Source organism: Atractosteus spatula, chromosome 2 (assembly GCF_055471065.1).
Source record: "Atractosteus spatula isolate fAtrSpa1 chromosome 2, fAtrSpa1.hap1, whole genome shotgun sequence".
Classification (NCBI taxonomy): domain Eukaryota; kingdom Metazoa; phylum Chordata; class Actinopteri; order Semionotiformes; family Lepisosteidae; genus Atractosteus; species Atractosteus spatula.
The window spans coordinates 75333929-75347236 of record NC_142707.1 but is presented as its reverse complement, the minus strand read 5'-3'; the positions used below and the strand labels follow the sequence as shown (position 1 = coordinate 75347236).

The 13308-nt window shown below is 36.8% G+C and overlaps 1 protein-coding gene across 1 annotated transcript; it reads right to left on the bottom strand.

Annotated features, from left to right (window-relative positions):
* Positions 1 to 562: 562 nt before the first annotated feature.
* On the bottom strand, positions 563 to 12887 carry LOC148840304 (interleukin-20 receptor subunit alpha-like). The gene is made up of 7 exons (XM_088908688.1): positions 12660 to 12887; positions 9665 to 9797; positions 8503 to 8693; positions 8006 to 8181; positions 7096 to 7237; positions 6202 to 6341; positions 563 to 4508 (listed from the first exon to the last, which is right to left on the bottom strand). The coding sequence occupies exons 1-7, from the start codon at positions 12712 to 12714 to the stop codon at positions 3741 to 3743; spliced, it is 1605 nt and encodes a 534-aa protein (XP_088764814.1). The 5' UTR covers positions 12715 to 12887; the 3' UTR covers positions 563 to 3740.
* Positions 12888 to 13308: the final 421 nt, after the last annotated feature.

Sequence of the window (13308 nt, the reverse complement as noted above, 5' to 3'; positions counted from 1 at the left end):
TTTAATCAGTTTGCTTTGATTTGTTAAACTGTTCGGGATACTGCCTTTTAAACCTTGATTTGCTCCCTCTTGTTGTGAATGTGTACTGCCCCTGAAGCAGTATCTCTTTAAACAGTGGCCTCTCATTCTTCATCTGTTCTGTATCTCTCCTTCCTCAATCTTCTCTTAATCCTGGTCTCATTCCACCCAAGTCTTCTTCCTTGAAATTGTAAACTTGTGATTTCGACTCCACCCGTACAGTTTCCCTGGATGAATCTCCTTACCTATGAATGAACAAAACTACCATCTTACTTCTTGTTGCGAGCATCCTTTCATAAGACGGTACATCTTAAGCATTTTTTTTTCAATTGAATCGGTTTGTAAGATTCTTCCATTGTTCTGTAGCACGTTCCAGAGAAACTATTTAAGGAAGGACAGTGTCAGACTTGTGTGAGCTGTGGTTTGTGTAGAAGAAACATCCTGTTTGAAAAGGACAAAGTATATGTGAGAATCACGTGAAAAATACTACTGAAATCACTACACGAAACTCCCTTTGAAAAAACACATACTGTACTGTAAAATGTTGAGATATCCCATTTATTACACATACAATGCTGAGAAAAGTCCAGAGTTATTTCAGTATATATGTAAGATATGAGCATCATCAATTTACTCAATACCTCTACTGTTTTACTGTACTAACTTCCTTGTCATTAACTCAATTTAGTAGGGAAAAGATGTAACAAAGTTCGTCATTTAGCAGTCTTCAATTAGTTTGATCGTTATTTTCAAAAACATGAACAAAACATGCTAAACAAAGCATGGCCAAAAAACAATGCTATAGAACAAAACAACTTTTTTTGTACTATCCACCGATCTGAATGTACAGTAACTGTTTTAATTAACAGAATTAACCGGTAGCTTACATCACAGTGGTAGAAATCTCAGTCTAACAATTACTACAGAATATTGTGTGATCATTGAGTGAAAAGAGTAGAGCAATGCAAAAATGTTCCATCTTTCTTTTTTTCTTTTGCATTGAAACCTTAAAAAAAAAAAGTTCCAGTAAAGATGAGGTTTTTTTGCTAAGGCATGTAAGAATTGCACAAGATAATTTAAAGATAAAGTTAAGATAAAGTTCAACTTTGAACAACACTAAAAACAAGCACAGCATTTGATAACTCACTAATAGTTACAACAGTGATTGGTACTTGGCTTTTATGGTCCCTTCCTGGATCCGCTCTGCACCAGTACCACCCCGAACACAACACATTTACAGCATGATTACAAGTTCCAGCGTGCAGTGGGCTTTGTACAGAACTATACATATTACCCTCCTAGTTAAACAGTTTCCACAGACTCTTAAAAATAAGCTATCAAAAAAACATTATGCTTGTTTGTAAAACCCATTTTCAGTGTAATATCAGTTGCATAAACTTTTGTCATTTCAGTAATTTATCAAAAGCCACATCAAATAACTTGTTAAAAGCTATTCTTCACTACTATCATAAAACATAAACATATACTATCGTTGTAAGTTATACAGAAATTAGGACAAATACTTTAAAAGAGGAAAAACAAATCCAATGATTTTGCATTTTTGAATAGAATCACAAATGGTTTCCTTCATTAACTTTGCTTGCATTTCCAAAAAGCACCTGACAGCATGGATAGTTACTGCTGTCATACTGTATATATACATACAGTGCCCTCCAAAAGTACTGGGACAAGAGTTCAAATTCACCCATTATACTGTAGCTGTATTCTCAGGAAATTTGGATTTCAAATCACAAGATGAATATGAGACAAATGGAGAGACTATCCCCTTCTACCTATGGGTATTTTTATGTATAAATGTTTAATATATACATTATATACAGTAACAACAACACTTTTTTGGTTAAACTCCCACATTTTAGATGAGCATAATCGCCAAGGGGTTATATGTTGCTTGCAGTTCACACACATAAAAGAGTTGTGAAGGTCTAGGCATGGGTGAGGTCTTTTGAAACTGCTTCTGAAGTCTTTCGCTTGAATTAGTCAGCAAAAACCAACATGAAGACCAGAGAACTCATTATGACAGAAAGGAAGGCCATTTTGAAAATGAGAGGAAAGCAAATGACCATCAGCAAAATTAGTAAGGCTCTTGGCATTACAAAATCAACAAGTCTGGAATGTTCTTAAGAAAAAGGAATAAACTGGAGGAGTCAAGAACAGACTGAGAACAGGGCATCCAATAAAGACCATGCCGTAGATGACAGAAAAATATTTCTAAGTGGAAAAGTCTGCAGAAGACGTCACCAAGAAAACTTTAGAGCCTGTACTGCAAGGTGTGAGCCCCTCATCAGCAGCAAGAACAGCAGGGCTCGAAAAAATTGGCATTTGAAAAAATAAAAATACAGAGATGAGCCACAGAGTGCTGGAACAAGGTTTTATGGACAAAAGAAACCAGAAGAAACATCTATGAAAGTGCTGGGAGGGCTAAGGTGTGGAGGAAAACAGGAACAGCCAATGGCCATGAGCATTCTCCAGTGACGCACGGTGGATGGAGTACAGTATCACCTACATTTGAGGGGACTGAACCCAATATTTGCTTTGGTTGAAAAACGATTAATTGTGTTTGCAAAACATATTCCAATAAATAAAAGGCGACATTCTGAACTCTGACTCAGAATAATTTGTTGAATGTGGATTTCAATTTCTCGTGAATGCAACAGGGAAACGCCAATTTCTTATTTTTGTCCCAATGCTTTCGGAGGGCACTGTATATTGCCATGTCCTAGTTCTGCTCAAGAAAGGAAAAATACAAGTTATTTAAAACATAATTTACACAGTTTCAGTTAAAATAAAGGACTCTGTCGTCTACCAATACTTTCATTTTAAAAATACAAAAATGAAAATGTAACCTTCTTTTAAAGACTTTGACCACGTCCCCTTCTTCTTTGTCTTTACTGGTATTCAAAACCATGAACAGTTTCAACACTTTGTTGCTGCCTCAGATTCACGTTACGACTTTAGATTTAGAAACTACACAATTAGATACTTTTATAATGCTAGAATTTTAATATTATGAATATTTTAAAGAATATAATTTAGCTAAGCAAATTAGAGTAATAGTCTCTGTCTATGTGTAGGACAAGTGGTTGAACTTGACCCCAGATATTGAATTTTAATCTGTCTTCATATTGTAACATGGTGAGTAATTGGCCAAGGCTCTGTGTTAGTATTTCAGCTCAGCAGACAGTCTCAGGTCATGTCTTTATAGCGCCGGAATAGTCTTGTTGTTAACAGAGGCTCCAAAGCTAAAACTGTGTTTTTTCTTCTTTCTTTTTACTTTTCAGAGTCGAATTAGCTTCACCTTGTTCCTATGTAGCTAACATGCTGACGCAGATCCACAGTCTAGTCAACATGTTTAGCTTATTAAGGTTTAATTAAGTTTGTTTATACATTTGAGTAAAATACCAGTGCTACTTCTTACTGGTACTGTACAGCTAGGTTTTTCAGTTTGTGGCACAATCCCAATCTTAAATTATGTTTTTAAAATAAACTACTAAATCCACTGGTAATTAGTGGTACAAAATACTTAATTTAAATACTTACGTATCACTTTTACTGGCCTTAAAATGCAGTATTATAACGTCAACACTTTTAATAATCTGCTCTTTATAAAACTGAGAGAAAAGCACTCACCAATGTAAACATTTTGCTCTTTAGCAATTACATACTTATCAGGAAGGCATGGAAGAACAGACCAGCATGATTTATTCTTCCATGTTCACACGTAGATCCCAGAGATTATCCAGATGTATTAGGGGGAGCTCTTCGTGTTCAAACCCCTCTTCTGAAGATTGCCTCACATACACACTGGCCAAGATCTCTCTGTTCTCCTCCAGGTCACATTCGCGTTCCTCCTCTTCCTTTGCATTAACTTCATCTTCAAATGCAGACAGCTGTGGGATCTGTAACCTACAGGTCTCTGGGTCCCAGTCCACAAAAATACATCCCTCTTTCTCTGGCTCCTCCTCTGGGAATTCCAGGGGACTGTGCCCTGTCTGCGGATTCAGGATCACTGGCTCTGGCCTGTTGGCGTGAAGGCCAAAGGACGTTACAGCCACTGGTCGTGCTGCACAATCCTGGCTGGGTGCAGAGAGGGACACATCTTTGCAAGAACACTTTTCTGCTGTTTCCTCCCTTTCACTGTAACCTTGATCAGAAGGTGCTTGAGCCTGGAGCACAATGCTGTACTCAGGATCCCCACTGCCAGAGCACGGTCTGCACTCTGCACGTCTTGAAGCTGTCTGGCATTCTTGATTATGCAAATAAATCATGTCTTTGGATGTGCTCTTTGTCAGGTGTGCCAGGGCCTGGGAGGCATAAGGCACATTTCCTTTTGGCGGAAGCACCCCTTCGAGTTGGTTAAGAAAGAGTGGCACATTTTTCAGATCAATAAAGGTGATAAAGTTCACTGTTGAGCTTTCAGGAGGACAAAATATACATTTTGCCTCAGAAACAGGGTCATGTGGCAATAGCTGTAAAACAAACAATACACAGTACAGTATATTACACATTCAAACCGGTGAGTTAATCTGTTTACAGAAAGATAATCGGATTTAAACCCATCAGAGACTGTCAATATTTACAAACATCCTACTTTTCACAGTTTATTGTTGAGAATTAGCCTTAGAAAATTAATTTCCAGCAATACTATTATTTTAATCCTTAAAAAATTACAGTAAAGTAGTAATACATAGGAATATAAAATGATTGTTTGCTATGAATTACATTTTTTTTACCATTTTTAACTGAGTATGTACAGTATGGCTTATGCATTGCACCAGGATGACCCTGGGTAAGGTAGAGAACAGTGTTCATTTCAATGCTCTTTTTGTGTTTTAATGTGGCATGATATATTTGATATTAGCTTCCAGAAAAATCCGGAAAAACATGAACATTTGCAGGCCGACAGAACTGTTAGCCCTGCGGCTGTAAAGAGAAGTAGCCATTCACTCCAGGGTACTGTAGGAACTGGGGGGTCTATGGCTTAATAATAATTTAAGGTGATTAAAATACTAGATAAACAGTTCAAATATATTTTCTCATACAACTGTAGATTTCCAGAAATCAAGTTAAAAAGGATTTCAGCCTGCTCCGTCCCATGTTATCCACTGAAAATAAATAATCCCCCCGTCCTCTTGTGTTCTGGAGGACTTCCTGGTGGCACCTCCTAATGAACATTAGCTTGAGCCAGCCTCTCCTATATTGGAGCTCCAAGGGTCAAGGCAACTGTGCTCGATTCAGATTGTGTTGCTTCCCACTCTGGCAATCTTGCTTTACAACAACAGAAATCCTAACATAGTCAAAATTTCAATTAACGAATTCTTTTGCTTCTTTTGGTATGATGTTCTGTATGTAATGCTAACAAAGCAATGTCCTGGAGGTGTTTCTTTCAATGATGAATTACAGTACATTCATTCCTGGACCGCAAGCCTAGTTTTAAACCAAATTTAAACTTGTTTTATGTTATGTAGAACATCTGTACACAGGCTGTTTGTCTCCTTTAGGAGAAATATGCTGTAATGTAATGCATTCTAATGATATGAAATGCTCAAAACAGGATTCCTAAAATACATCTGACCTTAATGAAATTATTTTTGAAATTAGCCTTTATCACTCTGCAAATCCCAAGGACAAAAACTGTGATAATTATATTATCACGTAAACCAGATTAATGTTATGGATTTTTCTTATGTAACATCTTTCAAATAAGAAAGAAGAAAACATACAGTATGTGCTACAAAATTAAAAAAACACATTAAAGGAATAATAGATGTGTTAACACATAATACTTCTTTCTCAGAATATTCTAAAAATGCTATATGATATAATCATGCTTTGAAAGTGCCTGATGTGAAGTAGAACTCAGACCAGGTGGATTACTGAGAACCGTATTTGCATATCAATGTGTGGCTTTAGTGATTATCTAAAATATTTGTATCATTAAAGTTACTAGAATTTAAAATAAAGCAGAAATATTTTCAGTAAATCACCTCGATAAAACCTGTTAGGGATGTTGAAATATGATAAGTAATGTTACTGAAACTCGTCTTTGTACCTTTGTTCCTGCCATGCTGTTAACACTGTACACACCCGGTGCTGGTTTATCTACTTGATAGTGATAGATTTTTTTCAACAGGCAACATTCAATTTAAAAATAACATTTACCAGAGGCGAAGGCTGGTTCTGTTTGTTTCCAAACACATAGTTGTAGATCAGGCATCCAAAAAATATTAGCAGGAGCAGAGCAATCACGGAAGGCAAAACACATCCAAATATAATCCCAATAATCCAATCTGAAAATGTATCTAAAAAAAGGCAATTCATATCCTCTCATTACAATAGACCAAAATGTACACTTTCAAATGTCATACACAGAGGATTAAACAGGTGTTTAGAAACTAAGTTGCTTTTTAGTCATTTACAAGTAGTTTACAAGCTCTACTTTCTCTGAAAAAATTGCATTAACCTTGCAGTAAAATCTTATAGCACTGAATTAAAACAAAAATAGACAAGAAAATTCCCATCAAAATGATTTAGATTTATGAATTAATGCAGTTTACTTGTAGTTTAGTACACAATACACAATTGAAGCTACCTCATGATGGCATTCATTACACAAATATTACATTGTTTAAATAGAAAGTCCCATATACAGTATGTAGTTGTGTCATTGTTCCTAAATTCCACAAGTATAACTACTGCTGTCTTATGACAGTCCTGAAGCTTTCCATCATATGACAAATGCAATATGTTTTGTCACTTTTAATTGAACATAAACCTATTGTAGTAAAAAATACCAGGACCTTACACATTTTGAAAAGACCAAAAACAATATTATAACATTGAACTCAGGCCAAACCACCACAGATGGTGGGGAAGTTCAATTTTACTGTCAGTGTGTGCTATATACTATATGATAAACCATAACCTCTCTGCCTTTTAACAAAGTTAAATGTTGAAAGCATATCTTAGTTCTGCTCCTGGTGAAGGACAAAAAATTCAGAAAAACGTGTTCTGAGTACATGTGCAACGAATTTACCTTCCTTGCCTCTCTCTTACCTTTCGGAGTGGTGACACAGAGCTCTTTGGAAGGATCGCATTTAAAAGGTAGTGTTAAATAGGACCTAGCAGACACACAATACTGTGTGTTGTAGTCCAGCATCCCAACTTCTACCGAGTTCTTGTTTAGAAGGAAGCTCCACTAAAAATACATAAATGGACAATTTTATAGCGCAGTACATTTAGTCAGTTCAAGTAGTACAGTACCTTAAAAGAAGCTGGTGTGCTGCCTCATTAAACCTTTTACAAATGTGACACAACATACTGAGTATTAAGGGGTGATGTTACATTTCTAAGTAAAATACACTAACTTAATTCAATATATTACATTTCTTCATACTTAGCATTCATTTTCAGAATCAGTATGTTACTGTGAAATGTATCACATTTTATTTACAAATATTACAGATATTACAATCTGCTTTTCCTTGTACCTTACCAATACAGTCACATTATATACGGACTACTTTTTTATCACAAAACACTTTGATTACTGTAGGTAAATGATTGTTCATGTACAGTACATTGCTGCAGTGACTTCCCTATTTCGACAGTAATTCTTTTGAGAAGGAAGTACTTTTGAAAACATGATGAACTTTGCTGAACTACAGCACGTCCTGTTCAGCACATAAAACCCCTAAAATACATAGAAAGGTTTCACTTTCTCAGACTGTTCTGTTCCAAAAAGCCAGGTACTGAAAATAAAGGTAAAGGCCAGAACTCCCAACTTGCAGCAGCCCCGTTTTTAACAGAGAGGTCCCTCCATTTTTAGGTGACTAACAAGCTTATATGATTTAAATATTTAACTCTCTTTGATCTGTTTGAAGCCGGCATTAGAATTCCTCACTGCAAGGGAAGCAATAAAGCACGAGTTCCTTGAGTTCAAAACTAATCTGTGAAAAGAACTTACTGATTGTTTTGTCACGTTGTTGTAGATGGACACATTGTACTTCATATCTGGATAGTAGGCCAGCATAGAATTCGCATTTTCTGTGTTACTTTTCTGCCATCTCATCGGACCTTTTATCTTGATATGGAGGGCTCTCTCACTGGTTGCGACTTCTAGCAGTGGGGGTCCAAAAGCAGCTGTTGAAAACAAAATTGAATTGCGATTTTCATTTTTTGCAGCACTGAACTGCATTCACTTTTTTTCACTGCATCGTGTATGCCTTAACATCTTGATTGGTTTCTGCAGGTGTAAAGGGCAGTGGACAACAACTGGACATATCTTAGATTTCATTTTATTGCTAGAATAATAAAAAGAAGTGATTGGGATGGTCAAAGGAATAAATGTGGTTAATGACAAAAAAAATATTTTTAGTCAATGCAGCTAGAGATGGTGATTCAAAACTTTCCCAAGGTTTTTTTTTCTTTTGGGGTGAACATAATTTGCAGTGAATTACTTACTCTGCAGCTTTGGGTTAAATCTTTCAGTGGTCTTCCATTGTGAGGGTCCTTTACCAACAGCCTTCACCCGAGCGTAGTACTGCTCATCCAGGTCACTGGTCTCCTCTGAAAGGTCACACCATGTGCCGACAACTTCCTTGCACTGCCTTGGAAACCTCCACACTGGTTTCCCCATCTTCTCCTCACCGTAGCTGGATAAACGGAGACAAAAAGCACAATGATCCGCACTGGCATGGAGATGACATCCAAACCTGGAGTCTCTCAACTATCGGATGTGAGCTCAAGTTTCCACATTAACATGCATTTTGACCAATACTTTCAGAATCCAAACCTCTTATGGAAAATCCCTTCCAGTGCAGAGAGACACCACCCCTCCCCCAGTCTTCTAACACATTTTTCACGTTTAAAAGATATGGCAAGATATGGCAAGAGACTCTCTTATCAGTGATAACTCTTCTTTATTTTCATTTAAGGTTTGACTTGCTTTGGAAAACTTGATTAATTTTATCCATAGGTAGGAAATGCTGTGCATGTTTTGCACTAGGCTGTTTGAGGACTGTAATCTTGCTATTCAGTGACCATAATACATTGAAGTAATACAGCACCAATAATTTTAAATTGCCTAATGCAGATGCAGCATTTATTGAGGTCTGGTGGTCATTGAATTTGAGTTTAGGTCTCAGGTTTCTGAAGTTTTTCATTATGGTGGGAGTGTTTTTCTCTGCTTAACAAAGCTGTGTGCTGTTGTCTTCTTTATTGTATTGTGTGCCATTTGATGAGATAGTCATAAAAAACAAGAAGAGTAAGTTTGCAGGTGATACAGTAATTGAAAATACTGTAGATTTTACGAAGCTAGTGTCACGGATGTCAGAAGGGACGAACCGTGCAGAGGCAGGAGAGCGGGAAAAGACCCAATGCGAGGCGGCGGAACAGGGAGTTAGCCCGGGCTCAGCAGTGCAAAGAGTTCAGGAGTGCCGTATAGAAACCTATGCCTTCAGGCCACGGACGGAGCGGCGACCTGGTGCTAGGCGGGTCTCAGGACATCCGAACGTCAGTGCTGAGCGAAGGTAAGTGAGAGACCCGGAAATATATAGCCCCAGAGAGAGACACCGGAAGGACAGCAAAGCACAGGAAACTAGGGATGTTGCCAGATTCTCCTTACATTGCATACTGAACTCTGTAGTGTGTTCCATTTTCACTGCCATTTCCCGGCCTCCACTCCACAATATTTCTCAGGTTATAGGCTTTGAAGTAAACTTCACATGGCTGGCGCTCAGCAGAGCCGAAGGTTACCTCTGAAAAAGAAATAATTGTTATGGACACATTGTTGCCTACTTCCCATTTTGGATTATGCAAATTAATTAACTGAATGAGGCCCGTGAAAAAATACAAGCCTTGCTACATTTTCATTTTCAATTTCTCAGTAGAATAGCCACCATTAAGGGAGTTCAGTTTGGATATAGAAATAGATGTAATTCTTCTACAAAACCTACCATGTCGTCTCCTGGCATCGCTGCCATTTTGGTATAGCTCCGAGCGAAGGAGAAGTCACTGTTACTCGGTAAATAGGTCTTTTCCAAGCAATCCAACATACTCATTAAGGACATAGGTACATAATCGAATAATATGTTTATTAATGAGGCACTCTTATATGTACTAAGTATAATCAGCATACAATATATACTTACTTTACAGCTCTCTGCTGAATTTTTAAACATGGAGTGCACTTGCCTTTTGAAAGAAAATTATCTTTCATTTTTTCAATAAACAGTTAACTCCATGCACACAATTACTGGCAGAAAGCAAGAACTGCTTGATCTTTGTGAGATTCATGTCATTTCCACATGACAAACGCTATCACTCTAACTTTCAAGCCAAATGGTTATGTAACAGGAAACAGTCAAAGTGGTTTGATATCAATGGACTAGATAAGAGGGATTAAAGGTCACATAAAAATTCTCAAACGAATGTGTGGTCATTCATATTTCATTTAATTAATTTTACATATGTATGATTGGTAAATAATATAAACCAAATTTACTCAAACTTTTTTGTACACATTATGAAAATTCTTGAATTTAGATGTTTTAAGACTGTAGGTTTTAATGAGACAACACAAAAAAATATTAAAAAGTAAAGCTGTAGAAGTAATAGTGACTTGATTGTCCCTAAACATATAATGTATTATATAATGTATATAAAATATTTTAAAGCATAAAACAGTGATTTTGTTTTTAGGGGCTTTAAATGCCAGTAGATTCTATATAGAATAATTCATGTTTCACAGTGCAGGTATGAGGCTGTGAGTAAGCAGCTGCTTGGTAAGTTATAATAATGTATCAAATGGAAGCTGGCAGTGAGAGGAGTCAAGAATTATGTGTAGAGGAATGGGGGCAAACCTACCTACTTCTGAAGATTTTCTGCCTGCATTTTCTGCTACTTCAGAAAAGGCCACAACAATCTTCCATAGTCTTTGAGTTCTAGAAAGTCTACTATACTATGTACTATTTACAATTGCAAATGTCTTTCTAATCAGTAACACAGAAAACCATGCATTTGAAGAACGTATACATCACTGAGTTCCTTAGGAATACTTCAAGGAGGAAGTTCTCAGACTAAAAATGACCCCAAATGTGTCAGTTCTCTAAAGCCAGGGAAACCCCTCATGGCTATATTTTTCAAGTGTAACTCATAATCTTGCTCTAGGTTAATCAGTTACTGCATCACAGATTGCTAGACAAAACCAAGGTGAAGACTATATGGACTTAGCAGGGCATGTTTGTGTGTTATTTGACAAATCAATTGCAAATTGTCAATTCACATAAGAACTGACAGTTTGGCTGCTGACTCAAAAAAATAATAATTTTCTATTTTATCAGACTACATAGGTACTGTATATTTCTATTTAGATACATGGTACAATATGAGCCTTTTGTGTGTTTCCTTAAGAAAGGCTTACACCATGGCCTATTAACAACACCCTGCTTTTTTAATCTTCCAGATTGTCTGAATTCACACCATAATCAACATAGTTTCCATAAACAAGCATTTTTTCTAATGTTTTAACGTCTAGGCTGTACTATTGTGCCAGAATAGTCTGCTGCCTTTCAAGCACTTTTATCTTCTTGATCGGTTTACCTTTGATCATTTAACTTCAACAATTTACTCTTGATCGTAATAATTAGCTTCTTGCTCACATAACAATGCTGGCTTAGAAACAAAGACTATAATCACTTGCATTTAAAAAAAAATGTCTAAGTGGTTTGTAGAATGATATTTTAAGTATTAATGGAAGTGCAAATCACAACCTTAACGCAGCCCTAGCTGGTGCCCCAGATTATATCAAAGAGCTACACTGCAAAACAAAGGTGTACACATCAGTATATAGGGTATTCAATTACACACAGTAGTCTTTCTCCAGAGAACACACAGTTCTTTTTCTTTTTAATATGAAGTTGTCAATGAGAGACAGGGAGGAGGTCCCACTTCAGCTCACTGAAAAGTATACATATCGGGATATCTCCCCCCACCCCATCATCGCCCGTCCCACGTAAAAAAGGAGCCCCCCAGTCAAACGTGTCAAGCAGTAAATCAACCGAATTCAAATCACTACGTTATTAGGATTTGTACGAAATTCATGCATATATTCTGTACATGCGGGATCACATACTGTACATACAGAATAGGCGGCTATGAATTACAATACATTTTTGCATTACGCTGGTGCATTGTGCTGATGGGTTTATTATCGTATTCTACAGCACTTCCCAGAAAACTAGTTTTACTAACTAAAGTAACTACAGTTCTATTAGTTGTACTAACTACATTTTTTTTAAACCGTAAGAAAACCGGTATACATACTGTACAAGTGTCCACTTTAAAACACTTCGATCAGAATTCGAGCATAACTCCATCTGTACTGAATACAGTTTACGGTAGTAATTATTTTTCTTTTGGCTGCAGTGAAACTACGAAAAACAAATGACAGTATTACTTAAACCTTTTTCACAACGACAGATGATTCCTTTCAATCATTCGTAGTGGAAAAACTAATAACGTTTATTTCTATTCATAACGAATTTATACTAGACTTTGCAGTACAAGTTCCCAAGCACTTTTGCACACTTATGACACTTAACCACGTGAAAATAAATTACCTGTTGCCTTTAGTACCAGAAAGAAAACAGCAGTAAGGAGCCTCTGATTTAGCATTTAGGATTTAGGCGTTCGGGTGTCTGAAGTGGATTTTAGCCGGTCTCTGAGCAATTCGCACGCATCTTGCCTTTCCAGATCTACAGCTGCAGCCCTTCAGCGAGTCTAGTTTCTCTGTTTCTTAGTCACAAAAAACAACACTCGTCACCGCGGAGGAAGTCCTTCACTAAGTCACTTATAAAGTGAGAATGGAGCAGAGTCACCTTTTCATGGGGCGTGGTAGACAGTACTTCTGTGGCATGATACACTTGCTACAATTTTCTGTTTTATTAATCTTTAAAACTTTCTTTGGGTTGGTTGAATTGCAATACATTTATTTACATGGTGAATTTAGAAGTCCTTTGAAATTGCACTGGTCTGAACTTGTCTAAGATGGCAATCGCTAGAAAAACAATCCGATAGTATAAACGTTCATATTGTTATAAAGATTGATTTTGCGAGAAAGACATCCTTCTTGTCTTTCTTAAAATTTTATTCGATTCATATCAAAGCACTCATTTGAACACGAAAAAATAATCAATATTTTAAAATAAAGTGTACGATAGGAACACTTTAATTGTAGTTCAGGCGGGTAGCTGCGACACACTTTAACTG